Genomic DNA, 19,489 nt, shown 5'->3' on the forward strand with positions numbered 1-19,489 from the left:
AACACACTTCCACCGCATCTTTAGAACCCTTCTTCCAACATTTTTCTCCTTCAACAAGAGAATCATTCAACCTCGTTATATGAGCATCCAAAGTGGATGAAACACCGTACCGATCTACCTTTTCCCGCAAAGAGTCGAAAGACTCGGCCTTCTCCCGTAGTTCATCCAAATCCTTCTCAGTTTCGAAATCGCCCTGCTCAAGGGCCTCACATTTCTCCTTCAGCTTATCTCGTTCCTTGAAAGGCCGCTAGAGCCCAGTGCATCGTCCTGGACAGCATCTACCTTAGAAACCAAGGATCCGACTCTAAACAAGGTACATGAAACATCTATAAAAAATATACTTCTCTTAGTGGCAGATAAGCCTCGGACAAAAGCTAAGTCCTCATTAGCCACGGTAGCCACAAATTCCTCTGGGGTACTTGGTACCTGAGACGGAAGAATGACAGGAAGCGGGAAGAAAGGAGTAAGAGCCTCATGCTCGGCACCCTCCGACAAGTGAACCCACTTGGAAGAACCCTCTTCAAGAGAATTGGATGGGTTATCACCCTGACTCCTCTTAACAGGAGATGGAGATAACGAATGCTCATAAATAGAAAAATATGTCCATACAGTAGTTATTTGTTGCACCTGAGGGGTTAGGCCAGGGGTAGCATTTTCCACTACCACCAGGGAAGTCACTACAAATGGTTTCCAAACCCACAAATGAGGAGTAAACGCAAAACCATGAGCCACCGACATCCTTCCAGATAAGTTGGTCGTAAGACCCAGATCCTTGGCGAGCGCAAAAGCCTTATACAATTGATCCATGTTATCTGAAAGGCACGAGTAACACTGTCAAAGGATCCCCGTCCTCACCAAAGAGTTTTTGTCTCTTAGAATGATCAGGTGCACTGACAATCACATAAGTATCTAACTAGATCTTCTTTTGCTGAAAAGAGAGTACTTCTCCAAGACAAAATCATTTTTTATAACCGAGCCCCTGATACCAGGCGCGCATATCCTCTTTCATTTTCATCTTCTCAAAAGATAGAGAAGTTAGCCCCGAATGGTAAGAAGGAAGAGGTCGATTGAAAATTCCCTAGACTAATACTTCTGTAAACCGCTTGTGCAAGAACGAACACACTCCGCCAGGGCCGAAGACAAACAAAAGGAAATATGACCTTCAGGAGTAACAGGTTTCACCAGTATGAAACGTTCCAAAAAATTAACCCCATTCAGTGGAGAAATATCCAAACCAAAGCACTTAGGGGTAAAGGAACACCAATCTCTGATCCTAGATGTCATCCTTAGAAGTACATGCTCACCACACTGATTGCATATGCTAAATCAGGTACAGTGTATGTCAAGTAAATCAACTTTTTCATTAATATATAATACATAGTGTCCCAACAATGATAAAATTTCAAAGAAAGACATATATTTGCTAACTTGTCAGCATACTAATTTTCTCCTATATAGATACTAGACATAATGTAAGTCACATTTTAAGAAAAAACCAAACTATTTTATTACCTGTTTGTTAAGCTCTACGGCACAATGTTGTGGTTCTGAACATACATGTTAACTACTAGGAAATATGATTCTATCCATCATAATACTACCACATCGTTGAAGCACAGAAATTTATAAGCGTTTATATACCTGAACCAAAGCATGAAACGTACGATATTACTTAAACAATATCTACTAATGTGTCATTGAATTATCATAGCATAGAGATTCATGCGCTCCGTATAATTTTACATGTTCGATCACAACATTCAAATATGTCTATCAATGGTGATCCTCTATGATGCAGAGCGCCGACGCAAGTACGACCGGCTTACATGGCTTGGAACCGGCTTACATGGCTTGGAAGCAAGCCCTAGCTCTCCTCAAATCTCAGCCAATCCACAACCCACCTCCTCGAGACCTCTCAGAGCATTGATCTGGTCATCCTTCTTCTGCTGAAGAACTTTATGATCTGCTTCAAATTCTCATACACTTCCACCACATCTTTAGGAAACCTTCTTCCAACGCTTCTCTCCCTCAACAAGAGAATATTATTTACTGCTCTCCATAGTAAACAAATTATGCAAACTACATGGCTCGGAAGCAAGCCCTAGCTCTCCTCAAATCTCAGCCAACTGAAAACAACTCTTAAAAAGAGCGCAATACCAAACCAAAAAGCACAAGCATGCGAAAGGTAAGAACATAAATTAAAATAAATGTTGTTTACAAACCGAGGCTGGAAGGCCCGATAAAAATCTAACAAGAACTTTATGATCTGCTTCAAATTCCCATACACTTCCACCACATCTTTAGAAACCTTTTTCCAACGCTTCTCTCCCTCAACAAGAGAATATTATTTCATGCTCTCCATAGTAAACAAATTATGCAAACTACATGGCTCGGAAGCAAGCCCTAGCTCTCCTCAAATCTCAGCCAACTGAAAACAACTCTTAAAAAGAGCGCAATACCAAACCAAAAAGCACAAGCATGCGAAAGGTAAGAACATAAATTAAAATAAATGTTGTTTACAAACCGAGGCTGGAAGGCCCGATAAAAATCTAACAAGAACTTTATGATCTGCTTCAAATTCCCATACACTTCCACCACATCTTTAGAAACCTTTTTCCAACGCTTCTCTCCCTCAACAAGAGAATATTATTTCATGCTCTCCATAGTAAACAAATTATGCAAACTACATGGCTCGGAAGCAAGCCCTAGCTCTCCTCAAATCTCAGCCAACTGAAAACAACTCTTAAAAAGAGCGCAATACCAAACCAAAAAGCACAAGCATGCGAAAGGTAAGAACATAAATTAAAATAAATGTTGTTTACAGACCGAGGCTCGAAGGCCCGATAAAAATCCAACAAGAACAAATAAAAATAAAAATAAAGGGGAACAAAAAGACCCTCAAACACTAGCGCCTAACTCCGAAGCACCCAAGCCACCCCTGACTTCCTCTCTAGGAATAGCTATGAATGGATCCAGCTAACCAACAGCAACAGAAAGGCCGAGACAAAATTCTCGCGTCTGCTCCAACATGTGATCTCGGACCCTATACACAACATCCATAATCCGCTGAAGGGACTCTTGAGATTTCTTCCGTGCAATGGCCACTTCCTCCTCGAAACCTCTCAGAGCATTGATCTGGTCATCATTCTTCTGCTGAAGAACTTTATGATCTGCTTCAAATTCCCATACACATCCACCACATCTTTAGAAACCTTCTTCCAACGCTTCTCTCCCTCAACAAGAGAATATTGTTTACTGCTCTCCATAGTAAACAAATTATGCAAACTACATGGCTCGGAAGCAAGCCCTAGCTCTCCTCAAATCTCAGCCAACTGCAAACAACTCTTAAAAAGAGCGCAATATCAAACCAAAAAGCACAAGCATGCGAAAGGTAAGAACATAAATTAAAATAAATGTTGTTTACAGACCGAGGCTGGAAGGCCCGATAAAAATCTAACAAGAACTTTATGATCTGCTTCAAATTCCCATACACTTCCACCACATCTTGAGAAACCTTCTTCCAACGCTTCTCTCCCTCAACAAGAGAATATTATTTCATGCTCTCCATAGTAAACAAATTTTGCAAACTACATGGCTAGGAAGCAAGCCCTAGCTCTCCTCAAATCTCAGCCAACTGAAAACAACTCTTAAAAAGAGCGCAATACCAAACCAAAAAGCACAAGCATGCGAAAGGTAAGAACATAAATTAAAATAAATGTTGTTTACATACCGAGGCTCGAAGGCCCGATAAAAATCTAACAAGAACAAATAAAAATAAAAATAAAGGGGAACAAAAAGACCCTCAAACACTAGCGCCTAACTCCGAAGCACCCAAGCCACCCCTGACTTCCTCTTTAGGAATAGCTATGAATGGATCCAGCTAACCAACAGTAACAGAAAGGCCGAGACAAAATTCTCGCGCCTGCTCCAACATGTGATCTCGGACCCTATACACAACATCCACAACCCGCTGAAGGGACTCTTGAGATTTCTTCCGTGCAATGGCCACTTCCTCCTCGAAACCTCTCAGAGCATTAATCTGGTCATCATTCTTCTGCTGAAGAACTTTAAGATCTGCTTCAAATTCCCAACAAACTTCCGCCACATCTTTAGAAGCCTTCTTCCAACGCTTATCTCCCTCAACAAGAGAATCTTTCGACCTCGTTATCCGAGCAACCAAAGTGGACGGAAGACCGTACCGATCTACCTCTTCCTCCAAAGAGTTGATAGACTCGACCTTTGCCCGTAGTTCGAACAACTCCTTCTTAGTTTCAAAATTTCCCTGCTTAATGGCCTCACATTTCTTCTTCAGCTCATCCCGTCCCTTGAAAGGTCTCTAGAGCCCAGTGCATCGTCCTGGCCAACAACTACCATAGAAACTAAGGATCCGACTTTGAACAAGGTACGAGAAGCATCTACAAAAAAAGTTTATCCTCTTAGTTGCAAATAAGCTCCGAAGAAAGGCCAAGTCATCATTAGCCACAATAGCCGCAAGTTCCTCTATGGTGCTTGGTACCCGAGATGGAAGAATGTCAGGAAGCCAAGAGAAAGGAGTAAGAACCTCCTGCTCGACACCCCCTTTGACAAGTGAGCTCGCTTGGAAGAACCCTCTTCAAGAGAAGTGGAAAGGCTCATAAATAGAAAAGCATGTCACCGTAGTAGTCATTTGTTTCACGTCAGGGGTTATACCAGGGGTATCATTTTCCACTACCGCCAGGACAGTCACTACAACTAGTCTTCGGACCCCCTGAGTAGGATTAGAAGCAAAAACATAAGTCATTGACATCCTTCCAGATAAGTCGGTCGTAAGACTCCGATCCTTGGTGAGCGCAAAAGCCTTCTATAATTGATCCATGTTATCTGCAAGGCACGATTAACACTGTCAAAGGATCCTCATTCTCACCAAAGAGTTTTTGTCTCTTAAAATGATCAGCCGCACTAAAAATCTCATAAGTATCTAACGGTATCTTCTTTTGCTGAAAAGAGAGTACTTCGCCAAGACAAAATCATTTTTTATAACCGAGCCCCTGATACCAGGCGTGCATATCCTCTTTCATTTTCATATCCTCGGAAGATAGAGAAGTTAGCCCCGAATGGTAAGAAGGAAGAGGTTGGTTGAAAATGCCATAGACTAATACTTCTGCAAATCGCTTGTGCAAGAACAAACACACTCCATCAGGGTCGAAGACAAACAAAAGGAAAGATGAACTTTAGGAGTAACAGGTTTCATCAATATGAAACGTTCCAGAAAATTAACCTCAGTCAGTGGAGAAATAGTCAAACCAAAGCACTGGGGGGCGAAGGAACATCAACCTCTGATCCTAAACGTCATCCCTAGAAGTACATACTCACCACACTTATTGTATATGCCAAATCTGGCATAGAATATGCCAAGTAAATTAACTTTCTTCACTAATATCTGATACTGAAAAAATTATTACTACATATATATATGAGACATAGTGTCCCAACAATGTTAAAATTTCAAAGCAAGACATAGATATTTATCACAAAAATTTAAAAAAAAAATTGGGAAATGAATGATCTTAGAGAACTGAAGTATTTTTTGGGAATTGAGGTAGCCATTCAAATAAAGAAATTTTTATCTCAGAAAAAAATATATGTTTGATCTTTTGCAAAAAAAAATAAAAAAACTTGAATACAAATCTACTAGTGTTCCTATTGAACAAAGTCATAAGATGAACTACGAGGAGGAAAGTATCAAATCTTACCAGAATCAGTATGGAGATTAATGAAAAAGTTGATTTACTTGGCCCACATTATGTCATATTTTACATATGCAATTAATATGATGAGTCAACTCACACATAATTTAAGGGTGAGACACTTGCATATTAATGATTGTGTACTATGATATCTCAAAATTATTTTAGAGAGATAACTTATTACTTACAAGAGATGAAAGTCTAACTATAGAAAATTACAATAATATTTATGCATGTCCATATACTGATAGAAGATAAATTGGGACAATAGAAATAAATTTGTGTTTTCTCCCATTCGTTTTCTACATGATGCATTATTTTTCCTTCACTTTATTTACCTCAGGATACTGTTCCTTCTTGTTTGATAATTGTTGACCAAATGTTTTCAAATAGAAGAGATACTGTGAAAACAAAAATTGGGACACTAAAAATAAAATTATGTTTTCTCCAAATCATTTTCTACGTGATCCATTATTTTTCCTTCACCTGATTCTATTTCAATAACAATGAATTTTATAGGTCAAGTTATTTAATTAAAAGGTTATTTTTTGCCTTGGTTTTAGCATAGTCCACCTAAGTTGTATTTTCTTTTACATTTTAATAAATGTTTGAGGTTATAAGGTCAGTTCGTCAATCAAATTTAATTGCCGATCCTTATGAGGAGCCACAATTATTTTATTGTTGTTATTTTCAAAACTAAAATCAACTCAACTATTTTCGATTAGTTCAGTTGAAAACAAATTTAATTTAATCTCTTCATCTTTCATTTAATCAACATAAATATGCATTACGAGGCTCATCCCCAATCCCACCCGTATTTCCTTATTTCATGTCAATACTTTTTATAGGATATTTTTCAATCATCATACAAGTTTTTTTCCCCAAGTATACAATGATGGTTGTTGTGTTTTCGATGTCAAGCTCACAACTTTTTTGGTTTTGTTTGAAAAAAAATTCTACTTAACGAAGACTCGTGTGCAAAATGCAAAACCTATTTAAACCTTCACGCAATTGGGTCATATTTCCTACATCTGCAATTATAGAACAAGCATAATTTTCTCTTATTAATTTTCTGAATTTTCACATATTAGGATTTGAGTCTTACAAGTATATATATAGGGATACTAATAATCCATATTACAATAAGAGAATATTTTAATGCATCATATATATTACTTACGCATCATATGAAAATACTAAAATGCTCTCAGTTTTCAGAGATGCATATTCGAACACATCCAATACACATACAACGTAGGTCATTCTGAGTGACGTCCTATTAATTGATTTTTTTTTTTAAAATTGGAGATGTATCTCTGAAATATTCCAATAGATGCATTTTCATAACGTATATATAGCATTATTAGAGGCAGAAACCAAAAACTTATAATTTGACAAAATAAAATTAACATTCATAACATAAAATAAGCATTACATAGATGATTTTAACATAAAATACAACATTACTCTTCAATATTCAGGTGGACGCTTCAACATCTTCACAATATCTTCGACCGATATTGAAATCGTCGCTTCCAACTCGAGCGGAACTTTTGTTTCGAAATGGAAAAATGTTTTCCACATAGCCCTTACATGTGCATCTGTCTTGAGCTAAAAGTTACGGAAGTCAATCTTCCCTCCGTTGTCAATCAACGGTGAATGGTACTCGACCTTCACAATTTTTCGATTGTCTTCGTAAGGTAGGAGATTATCAACTTTGTATTTTAGATATGCAAGAGAGTTGTACTCGTTGAGCTTAAACTTTCGCCTGAGTGTCGCACCGGAGAAGGAGACATCTGTGACATACCAGATGATGTTTATTTGTAATATTTGAGACATTTTCAGTTTATGTGAAATAAAAAATAAGAGCACCTTAATTTATAGATGTTGTAGACAAATATGGACCTCACAAATCTAGCATGCTGACTCTGGAGATATATCCTCGGTTCCGCACTCTATTATCTTGTTCCGGAGATACATCTCTGGAATCGGCAGAAAACAAATCCTATTTGATTACCTCTTTTGGAAAATGAACAAAAGTTTTGGCAAAGATAAAAAATTTATTAAAATTTTAAAAAATTGAATATATTACACTTTACTAATATTGAGACACAATTACATACACTTATTTTTCCGACTAAATAGAAAATTAAAACGAATCGAAACATTTGTCACCGGTTAAATCTATGGGTGGTACCCCTTCACTTTTGTGCATTTGATTCTCTTACAATATTGCTCAATTTCTCGAACTCTTGCATTTTTTTCACAAAATAGTCAGACCAAGTCTCGACTTTTGTTGTTGAATGAGTTGCCCACTCCGTTGATGTAAGTGGTATATGGCATATCAGTTTTAAATAAACTTGAACAAAATGTCATGATTTTGAAACTAAAAGTCATCTGAACCGCAAGAAAAAAACATGTGGTTCGTTTTGGTTTAGTTGGCTTTTAAAAATAAAATTGAAACAACCAAACCAATGGAATTTGAGTTTATTTAGTTGGTTCGGTTATTTTGAAGATTTTTATTGAGCCATACATATAAAGGACAACATAAATTTTTGTTTAATCATTTATACATTACCAAATCACAACAAACCTCGTCATATTTAGACAACAACTTTCCATTTAACATACAAAAATCAAATTAGACAAAAGTGAAATAAAAACAATAAATAGTAGCATAAAACAATATCAAAAACATTATAATAAAATAGAAAAAAAAACAAAGGAGATGAGAGATAAGAGAAGATGAAAAAGAAAGAACAAGAGAGATGATATACTGGAGAAGAAGAGGTGCAAAGAGACGAAATTGGAAGAGAGTACAATAGCATAAAAATGAGAAGATGAAAAAGAAAGAACATAAGAGAGGAGATACTATAGAAGAAGAGGCGAGATGTACCTAGCGAAGAAGATGATAAGAATGCGTGTTAAAAAATGGCCCAAACAGATTCGAACCAAACACAACTTTGTGCAGTTTTCGGTTTGGTTCAGTTCGATTAATAGTTTTCTATTGGATTCATTCAATTTTAAACACCCTTAATCAATATCATTAAAAAATAAGTAACGATGAACAATAAATTAAAGCAATATATCATACTAGTAAAACCTAAATACATTTGAAATCCAATTTGATCCAAGTGGTTTTCAGAAAATGGTTTTCTGAAATCAAATTAAAGTGGTTTTGAGAAAACTAAATAAGTATCGATGCAGTTTGATTTAGTTTAGACCAGTTTTGAAAAATCAATCTGAAATCTAATTTGATCTAAGTGGTTTTCAAAAAATGACATCTAGCACACATCCAATAATATTTTTTTTTTTTTTTGCGTTTCTTTGTTGTTTTTGGATCGGTTTGTGGTTTTCATTTTGATAGGTTTGGATTTAAAACCCATTCCCGAGAAAGTATCTCGCCAGGTTCAATGAGGCAACCTTCCAATAAAAAAATATTTGTAGAAGCATTTCAAAATGGCCTGAAAGTTTGATACTTCGATGAATTTCTCGCTAAAAATCCACTACTTCCATGGCCAAGATTATGGCACGAGTTGAGTGCTACATAAATGTAGAAGAAGAAATTGCAGAGAAAAAGGCTAGAGACGCCAAAGAACGCGCCATTGGAAACTCTGAGTCGCCCCAATATCCATGCAGAAGCCATTACACAACGCTCGTTCGAGATAGGGAGACCTTCAAATGCAAGAGAAAGCCCTCAGACAATTATAAAATGGGGAGTCATGGGGATGAACCCAACAAGTGGTGTAAATACCACAAGGTTAAGGGTCATCATACTGACGACTACTACCAGGTGAAGAGGGAAATAAAGTGCCTTATCCAAGAAGGCCATTTAATAAATATGTCTAGGGAAACTCTCAACAAACAGGGGGGTAGGTCTTTCCCCATATGAGGGACCATGGTTGTCAAATCGGGGGTAAACTCGTACGAGATTACAAGTTTAGGAACAAAAAACGAGTAGAATCAGACATAAAATCATCTTTTGATACACTCATGTAGATTCACAAGTCTAAGGTGAGTTTACGACTCTATATGTTTTTTTTTTAATTTTTATTTGTTTTAAACCTAAAAAAAATGGCCCAAATTCTCCAAAAGCCCGCCATGGGTTTCTTATATGCTCATATCACCACAATGTTGCCACGAATTATACAAGGGCGAATTTCTCTTTTTCTTCATGATTATCTTCTTTTTCATCTTTTTTCCCTAAGTCTTTCACTTCTTCATTTCCTTTCTATTTATTAATCAAAGTTAACTAAAATCACCTGAAAATAGTTTAAAACACATCCAAATGCTTTAAAAATTGGAAGATGACAGAGTGTCATCAGATGTGAAAAGTGGTGGTAGTGGAAATGTTGAATTAGGTAGAAGTGGAATTTTAAGAAATCCAAATTAATTAATGATGAATAAGGTGTTTTATTTGGGTCAGAGTTTGATGATAATAGTCAAGATACCAATGAAGATGGTGGCGATGATATTGGTGGTGGTGATTTCACTGGAGCTTTGGATGTTTGAAGCCATTAGCATATTTATTTTATGATTTTGTTTGCTTTATGTAGTAGCAAATTAACAAGTAATTAGTACTTTGTGTCTTTAACTACATACTTTATATTTTGTTTGTTTTATTATTGGAAGGGACTAGTCTAGAAGCCCTCGGTCTAAGAAAGACAAAGAATCATAAGGAAGAATGGATGTTAGACTAATCTGCAATACACTCAACACCATCGTTAGATGGTTCATTAGAGGGGGAGAGTCCAACTCCTCCCAAAGAAGATACTTCTACCAAGCAATGAATGTGGGGGATTCACCTCTGAAGTCGAGATCAGTTTATGAGCCCAAAATCACATTCTCTATGAAAGATATTGTTGGGATTTCCCCCCACGAAGATGATCCCATGATGATAAAGGTACAACTGTCAAACTGGGAAATAAAGCAAGTTCTTATTGATCTCAGGAGCTCGTCTGATGTATTATGTCCTTTCGAGAGACTATGATTGGGTCCATACAATCAACAATTGTCCATAGACTCCTTGGTTGGATTTTTCAGGTGAACAATTCCAAGTAAAAAGATGCACCACCCTTAAAAGTTGTGTTTAAACCGAAGGAAAATGCCAAGATGATTGAGGTTAGATATCTTGTCGTCGATGCCCCTTCATCGTATAACACCATCATCAGACGATCTCCTTTCAACCTTCTAGAGGCCACCCTATCGACGCCCTACCTCACCATGAAGTACCCACCGAAGAATGGACGAGTTAGTGTTATAAAAAAAAGACCAAGAGACTGCCCGAAAATGCTACCAAGACAATTTGAGTATAAAGAGAGCAACAATGACCACTTGTGTCGCGCCAAAACTAGATGTCACAGGAAGAACTTAATCGACATTTACCTTTGAAAAGAGTATATATGGGAATGACTCATGCCCATAAAAGATCTGAAAGAGGTTTGAATAGGGCCAGTTGACATCTAAACAATAAAGTTGGGTACCTGCTTGTCTGAAGTCGGAGAAAGTGAGCTAATCACCTTGTTCTAGAAAAACATTGATTTGTTTGCATAGACTCCCTCGGACATCTCAAAGATTGATGTCCAAGTCTTATGTCATCGTCTCATCCTCAACGCCTCGATGAAATCAATAATCTAAAACAAGCATTAGGTGGACGAGAAAAAGAGGAATGCTATTGCTGAAGAGGTCATGAAATTAAAGGAAGTTAAATATATTCAAATAGCCCATTTAGCTGCCAAACTTGGTGTCAGTGAGAAAGGCATCACGAAATTCCAAATCAACATACAATATCAACTCTTATGAAAAATATATTAAATTCAAACTAATTATCAACCGGTGTAGAAAGTTCAAAATCAACATACTATATCAACCCTTTTATGTAATAATATATTAAACTCAAACTAATTATCAAACGGTTCAAGATCCTTATTAGTGTGATTTCGTGACAGTAAAAAAATTCAGTTGATTTAAACGTGATAGACAAACATAACTCAAAATTAGATTATTTAAATCCAACTTTGAGTCATTTTAATTAGTGAAATTCAAATCACACAAATATCGAAAAAATTGTTAAAGAGACAATTTTTAATGATCAAATATTCAATTCATACGTACATTGTTCCAAAAATATATTCAAATCATACCGTGATCATAAAAACCAAAATACATAACACCATAATAATCTATACACATTATAGTTTGCATGATTCAAGAACAAGTAAAAAATCTCTTCAAGTTGTTGAAGATGAAGGTGGTCCAGAGGGTTTAAAAGCAGCTTGTTCAGCACAAGAGAGAATTTCATTAGGCCCTGCCTCTTCTCTACCAACTCCCAATAAATCAAGGTAATAAAGATAATGAGAAATTATGTTATTCATTGCTTCATTATCAGAACCTTGCCCACAAACTTGATCACCATATAAAACATTGATTGTGGCACCAAATCCAGGTACCCTTTTGGACAAAGTGTCATTTTTTGTTGGCTTCCAATCTCCAACAAAAACATCATGGGCTGATGGTATGTGCTTCTCAGGTGGTGTCATCCATTTCCATAGTGCTGCTTGGAATGCCAATGTTGCATTTTGTTCTATGTATTCCGGATGGTTCAATAGATCCACCTTTAAGGCTTCTCCAATCTTCCCATAGTTGTAATTCCTATCATAAAAGATAGCACAAGAATTATGTTTCTACCATAGAACAGACACAGATACAGACACACATCTTTGTTCAGAGGTGTCGGTGCTGTCGGTGCTAGAGAGACTATTTACCAGTCTTTGTTCAGAGGTGTCAGTGCTAGAAAGACTACTTACCAGTAAATTGGTATGGCGCCACGGCCATAGTATGCTGCGCCGGGACTACATGGATAGGTTAATTTGTAGTAGTCATCGCAATAAAATTGATCAGGACTCAACTCCTTATTATAGCATAAGCCCCATGCAAAGGGTCCACCAGTAGCTACACCATAACCACCTGAAAAATATATATTTCAAGAAAATATTACCATATATTTCATCATGTAATAAACAAACAAGAATTGGATTGTGACTCACAAGAGGTTTTGCTTCCAACATGACCAAGAAAAGCCGCAACTTCTTTCTGTCCACCATGTTTTCCACCAGAAGTACCAAACCCAAGAGGCTGATAAAGTGCAGCAGCGGTAATAAAAGAACGATAATCCCAAAATCCAACAGCATGTGCCGTTGGATCATTCCTCTTTGAGAACAAATTCTCAAACTGGTATGTTTGAAGATAATCAGAGATGGTTTCGTTGCAACAATACTCAGACCAACCTTTACATTCCCACCCTCTGTCACATAGTTTCTTTCCCTTTACTGTTTTCACCAATGCTTTCTCTGATGATATTGATTGTGTTTTTCCTAGTACTAACATTGTTGAAATGGTTAGTAGAAAAAATATCCATTTGGAATTCATCTTTGTTGAATGAATCTTGTTATTTGTGTAGCTTTTGGAAGTTATATATATATTTATGTGATTTAAAAAGAGAGTTCTAGAGAGTATGTGTGTGTGTGATGTTAAAGTGAAAATGATGGAGAGTGATATTTGAACATGTTAGGAGGAATAGATTTTCAGAGTGGAATAGGTGTAGCTTTTGCTTCCATTTTCATACAAGTTTTGAGTAGAAGGAAAGTAAACACTTTGCGTTCGTTTTTATCGGTTGAAAGAAATACTTGGTGAATGAGAGGGATGCAGTTTACCAACATGGTATTTAAGCACATAGGTATCAAGATCAAACCATCTTGATTTAAGGTGTGAATTTTAAGTTATGAGAAAATTAAAATTTATATATTTTTAGATCTGATTAATAGTCACTAATTTTCAGAATGTGGGAATATGTGAATGTGTGAATAAGTCTGATTACATAAAATTATTATTATTTTTTTTTTATAATTTGTGTTATTGTTGTATTTTCTAGAAATAATGAAATGTAAAAAAACATTTTAATCATTTTTTAAGAAATAAATCATATGTAATATCTATCTAAAGGTAATATTCTGGATTTTACTTAACAACCCTTTTTTAAGTATGTTTAATTTGTTCAAATTACAAGGTTAATTTGGTCTAATTGCATTTATTCTGATTAATAACATTTACCATTTTTACAGCATACACTTTGCTTGTAGAATCCAAAAGTCACTAATCGATTTTCCAGTTTTCAATACTTTTTATAGGATATTTTTCAATCCCATACAAGTTTTTTTTACCCAAATAAACAATGGCGGTCGTTGTGTTTCCGATGTCAAGCTCACAACTTTCTTGATTTTGTTTGAAAAAAGTTTCTACTTAACGAAGACTTGTGTGCAAAATACAAAATCTATTCATACCTTCACGTAATTTAGTCAAATTGTCTACGTCTGTGATTATACAACAACTATAATTCCGTCTTATTGATTTTTTGAATTTTCATATATTAAGATTTCAGTGTTACAAGTATACATAGGGATACTAATGATCCAGATTTTAATAAGGGAATTTCTTAATGCATCTTATATATTACTTACGCACCACGCGAAAAATACTAAAATGCTCTCAGTTTCCAGAAACGCATCTTCGGATGCATCCAATACACACACAACGTAGGTCATTCTAAGCGACGCACTATTTGTTGGGGGGTTTTTAAACCGGTGATAAATCTCTGAAATTTGTCAATAGATACATTTTTGTAACGTATACACAACAGTATTAGAGGCAGAAACCAAAAACTTATAATTTGATAAAATAATTAACATTCATAACATAAAATAAACATTACATTCACATGAAATGTAACATTACTCTTCAATATTCATGTGGACGCTTCAACATCTTCACAATATCTTTGACCAATCTTGAAATCGTCGCATCTAACTCGAGCGAAACTTTTATTTCGAAACGGAAAAATGTTTTCCACATAGCCCTTACATCTGCATCTGTCATGACCTCAAAGTTATTGAAGTCAATCTTCCCTCAGTTGCCAATCGACGGTGAACGGTACTCGAGCTTCACAATTTTTTGATTGCCTCTGTAAGGTAGGAGATTATCGACTTCGTATTTCAGATATGCAAGAGAGATGTACTCGTTGAGCTTAAAATTTCACTTGTGTGTCGCGTTGGAGAAGGAGACATTTGAGACATACCAGATGATGCTTATTTGTGACATTTGAGACATTTTCAATTCGTGTGAAATAAAAAACAAGAGCACCTTAATTTATAGAAGTTATAGACAAATGTGAACCTCACAGAATCTAGCATGCTGACTCCGGAGATATATCCTCGGTTCCGCATACTATTATCTTATTCCGGAGATACATCTCAGGAACATGAAGAAAACAAAACCTACTTGATGACTTTTTTTTTTGAAAATGAACAAAAGTTTTGGCAAAGATAAAAAATTATTAAAATTTTAAGAAATTGAATATATTACACTTCATTAATATTGAGACACAATTAGATATACTTATTTGTCTGGCTAAACATAAAATTAAAACGAATCGAAACCTTTGTCGCCGGCTAAATCTATGGGGTACTCCCCTGACTTTTGAGAATTTGATTCTCTTACAATATTGCTCAATTTCTCAAACTCTTGCATCCTTTCCACAAAATGGTTCGACCAAGTCTCGACTTTTTTTGTTGAATGGGTTGCCCACTCCGGTGATGTAAGTGTTATATGGCATCCCGGTTTCAAGTAAACTTGAACAAAATGTCGTGATTTTGAAAGTCACACAATACATATAATACGGTCATTTGGATTTTGAGGTGGGGCGTGCGCAGTGGGAAAAAGGTTTCCGAAAAAATTATCGTGTAAGATCAGTACACTATATCATACGCATATGCTATGAGGTGACCCATTTCAGGAAAACACATCCATTTACCTCTGGTGTCGGTTCTTTAAGGAAAGGAATAAGAGACTCATAAATTACATCAATGTTTTCTTTCTTTCCGTATAGTCGCGTGTATGATTCTTTATGAGTCATCAACTCTTGGATAAGTTGATGGCGGACAAGTGTATGATTATCTTCTCCTTTACCGAGTAAAATCGAAACAACTCGATAACCGCAATTACCACCCCCCTCAACATTGACGACCCACTCGATGTATTTGTGCATAATCACCAATATCTCGTCAATGAATGGAATCTTTGGTGGAGGCGGCGAAGGAGGTGGTTTGCTAATGCGATCTCCTTTGAAAACACTTTTTGAGATTTTGGAGTTGGTGAGTCCATAAAAACTTTGCCAACATGTTCAAAATACGAAGGAGACCACGACATTGAATTGTCACTCGATGTAGGCTTGAGCTTCTTCGGAGCACATTTTTTTTTATCAGTTGAGAGGGTGGTTTCCAGATAAGCAATTTTCATCAATTGTTCTTTGATGTGGAGTTTCATGTTGTCATCGGCTTTCAAAAATCTCTCTTATATCACTTCTCATTCGGTTAAGATAGAGATATTCAATTTACTGTCTTTCATGACACCGTCATCATCAAACCTAAGCCTCTTCTAGTGAGTGAAAACCTCATCCATTCTTATCGGGCTACCAAGTCTCACCCTTTTTGCAATAACAAAAACACATGGGGGACCATATGTTTTCACAATTCTGCATTCACACTTTGCGCTATCGGAGCCTACATTATCAACTCATTTAGCTTCGTGGAAAATGTAATTCAAACCCGCTCGAGATATGTTGCCGACCAACTGAGAATAAAGATTATTGTCTTTAAATATGAGTTCCAAAACTGTGATACTCCGACCAAGTGATGTATGTATCTCATTATGTTGGTTTTGAATTATTTGGTTCACGAAGTCCAAATCTCTACACAAATTGCCCTTAATATTTCCCAACCAATTCTTCGATGTAGCATGGGAAGACTCAACTCGGTTAGTTGTTGTATTTCCAAGGTGTTTAACCTAATAGGTCCAAGCACAAACAAATTTCTCCTTCACCTGGTCAAGAATTATGCTTTCAACATATTTCAACAAATCAATATATTTTTCGCACACTTTCCTGAAATGCAAAACGGAATCGGCATATAATTCTCCAGTGGAAGAATTTACATACGAATCCATGCATCCATTATTTTTTCCACAACCACAACCGTCTTCACCATTTTCCATCTTCTGACTCTATCTGTTTCGTCCCTACCGTGGGTTTAACACGACTTGTCACATTCTTTGTCATGTGATACCTACAAAGTAAGGCATAATAAGTAGGAAAGATATTTGTAACCGAATTCATCAAGGCGTTATCGCGGTCGGTAACAATTGTTTTAGGCATCTCTTCGTGGTCTTTCAACATTTCTTGACACACCTTTAAGGCCCAAGTAACATTGTCCTATTTTTCGCTCTCTAGAAATCAAACCCGACATAATAGGTCTTCTCAGTAGAGGTCACACTAACCATCTCTAATAATGGAAGTTTGTACTTGTTGATCTTGTACACTGAATCAATCATGAGCACAATAGGAAACATGTTGAACAACTCGATGGAATCAGGACGAATCTAAAATATATCTCTAACTGTAACTTCATCCTCGCACAATCGGTACCTAGACGCATACCTGTTATCATCCAACAGTTTCAAGAGTTGTTGCATTTCAGTTCTATCCCCCTCAGCGCCTTGTTAGTTTGGTATCGAATATTGTACACTTGTTTGATATTTGAGATATTTTTGAGTCTTTTACGTTTCAAAGTTGCAAGTATATTTTTTTGTTGAACCAAATTCAATGTCATGTCACCAACACACTCATTCTCTTCCGGTATGAAACGACACACAATTGGATGGTCGGATAACTTTTTACACAAGTGACGGTTATGTAAACCACATATGACATTAAATCTCCATTTATTATTTTCCAACATACAACCATGCAACTTAAAGGGACACTCACATTTTCTTGAACCAATGTTGTCTCGTTTAAAATTCCATATATGAGGTATATATTTACCGCTTCCTTCGCGTGTCATTGTCACAAAAGCACATCTTCTATCCAAACCATTATCAGACCTTCCGATAACCACACCAAATCCCAGTTTAGAGGCCTTTATATAAATCCATTAAAGCATGTGATCACGAAATTCAAACTCTTGCTCATTTTTAAATTAGTTGCCAATACCTACCTCCTTCACAACAACCTTTGACATTGGGAGACATAAATTATTTGGGGAAAACATCGGGGTGCACCATATCTAATGAAAACAATTACACAGAACAGTAAATAAATGCTAATTTTGTAAATAGAGCTGAAAATATGAACACAGACAGATATCGAAAATGCATTTCTGGATGAGTTCATACTAGTTGCAGAAATGTATCTCCGGAATGAACGCACATTTTTCAGACAAAAAACAAGAATAATGTGAGCAATGAGGCTTTAAATAAATGATCTTTACCTGGAATTCCAACTTCTTTTGCTCTCTTTGATGTGATGAAACGCAAGATTGAAATTTTGGAATGAAAATGTGGATTGAGAATGGAAGGGTTTTTGGTGAGGGTTTTAGTGAAAAACAAGTATGGTTGTATGATCATGCAACTCAGTGTTTTATCAAATTATTCTAGAGATGCATCACCGGAAATATCTAACATACGAAGGTGACAACAAATTTCAAAATCTCGCCGCAAACTTTCAAAGATGCATCTCTGAAATGTTCACTGAACTGATCAACTATCATTATATTTGTTGAAAATATCCGAAAATGTATCTCCAAATTTTTTTTTAGTATTCATCTAGAGTGACACTCATTTGATGCACTATACCCAAGGGCAAGGTTCGTTGTCGTGGACACTTGACATTACCTATGAGACAAACTCAACAAAAATTAATATCATAAAAAGTTAATAAAAATTAGCGCATTATTGATATTTTTTAAATATTAATATGCAATATATTTGTTGCAAAAAAAATCCAACAATAATAAAGTTATTTTTATTATAGTTGATAAGATTTATATTCTAGATTTTTGATCATGATTTAGATGTTAATATTCACAGTAGAAACTTCTAATCAACATACAATATCATCTCTTTTTTGTGATATGTTAAATTCAAACTTATTACCAAACAGTGTAGAAACTCAAAAATCAACATACTATATCAACTTTTTGTGTAATAATTGAACTGAAATAATTGTGCTTGGACATCAAAGAGGCTAATTCACTGCTCATTGAGTTCAGGAATAACACGAGAAGAGATTGAGCACGAAAATGCACCATCACACAACGAGCAAGTGAGGTCACTCAATCCCACCCAATGCGCCTTGGACATGAATCATTCGCTTTAGCCCAATGCGCTTCAACCCGAGCACATAAAGATTTGTCAAGACACGCATGAGAGAAATAATTGCAAGACTCATCTATCCAATAAGGTAATTGTATTCCCTATTAATATAGAGGATTGATTCCTCTAACCCCCCACGATTTGGAGGAATGGTTAGGTCTGGAGTCTAGTTCTTTAACAACAACTTGGCTTAAGAATCAAGTTGGACATCCATGGAGGAAACTCTGAGGTGGTACATGAAACTTCCTAGACAATCAGTGACTAACTGTCAAAACCTGTTGAGAATGACGATCCATCAAATCTTGACGAGAAAACATTAAAAGGTCTCAACCATCAGCCTATTCAATGTTCGTCATGAGCACTCGGAGTCCTTAAGGGTGAGGGTGTTTGTGGTGCCTTTTGGATCAAATTTGATGCAAAAACTCATCTGATCCAAAGATAAATTCACCCACAGTTCGATTTGGTTTTGTATGATTGATTAAAAAATATGATATGATCCGATC

The 19,489-nt window shown here is 36.1% G+C and overlaps 1 protein-coding gene across 1 annotated transcript; it reads right to left on the reverse strand.

Moving 5' to 3' along the window:
- Window positions 1-11,792: 11,792 nt before the first annotated feature.
- LOC127073819 (chitinase-like protein 2) lies at window positions 11,793-13,415 on the reverse strand. Its single transcript, XM_051015047.1, has 3 exons — window positions 12,773-13,415; window positions 12,533-12,692; window positions 11,793-12,377 (listed from the first exon to the last, which is right to left on the reverse strand). The coding sequence occupies exons 1-3, from the start codon at window positions 13,152-13,154 to the stop codon at window positions 11,957-11,959; spliced, it is 963 nt and encodes a 320-aa protein (XP_050871004.1). The 5' UTR covers window positions 13,155-13,415; the 3' UTR covers window positions 11,793-11,956.
- Between the last annotated feature and the right edge of the window lie 6,074 nt (window positions 13,416-19,489).

The sequence above is a fragment of the Lathyrus oleraceus genome, chromosome 1 (assembly GCF_024323335.1).
Source record: "Lathyrus oleraceus cultivar Zhongwan6 chromosome 1, CAAS_Psat_ZW6_1.0, whole genome shotgun sequence".
NCBI lineage: Eukaryota > Viridiplantae > Streptophyta > Magnoliopsida > Fabales > Fabaceae > Lathyrus > Lathyrus oleraceus.

Coding starts and splice junctions, on each gene's coding strand:
- LOC127073819 (XM_051015047.1), bottom strand. CDS start 13,154: ATGAATTCCAAATGGATATTTTTTCTACTAACCATTTCAACAATGTTA. Junction 12,693..12,772: donor TGTTGGAAGCAAAACCTCTT/GTGAGTCACAAT, acceptor TATATTTTTCAG/GTGGTTATGGTGTAGCTACT. Junction 12,378..12,532: donor GGCGCCATACCAATTTACTG/GTAAGTAGTCTT, acceptor CTTTTATGATAG/GAATTACAACTATGGGAAGA.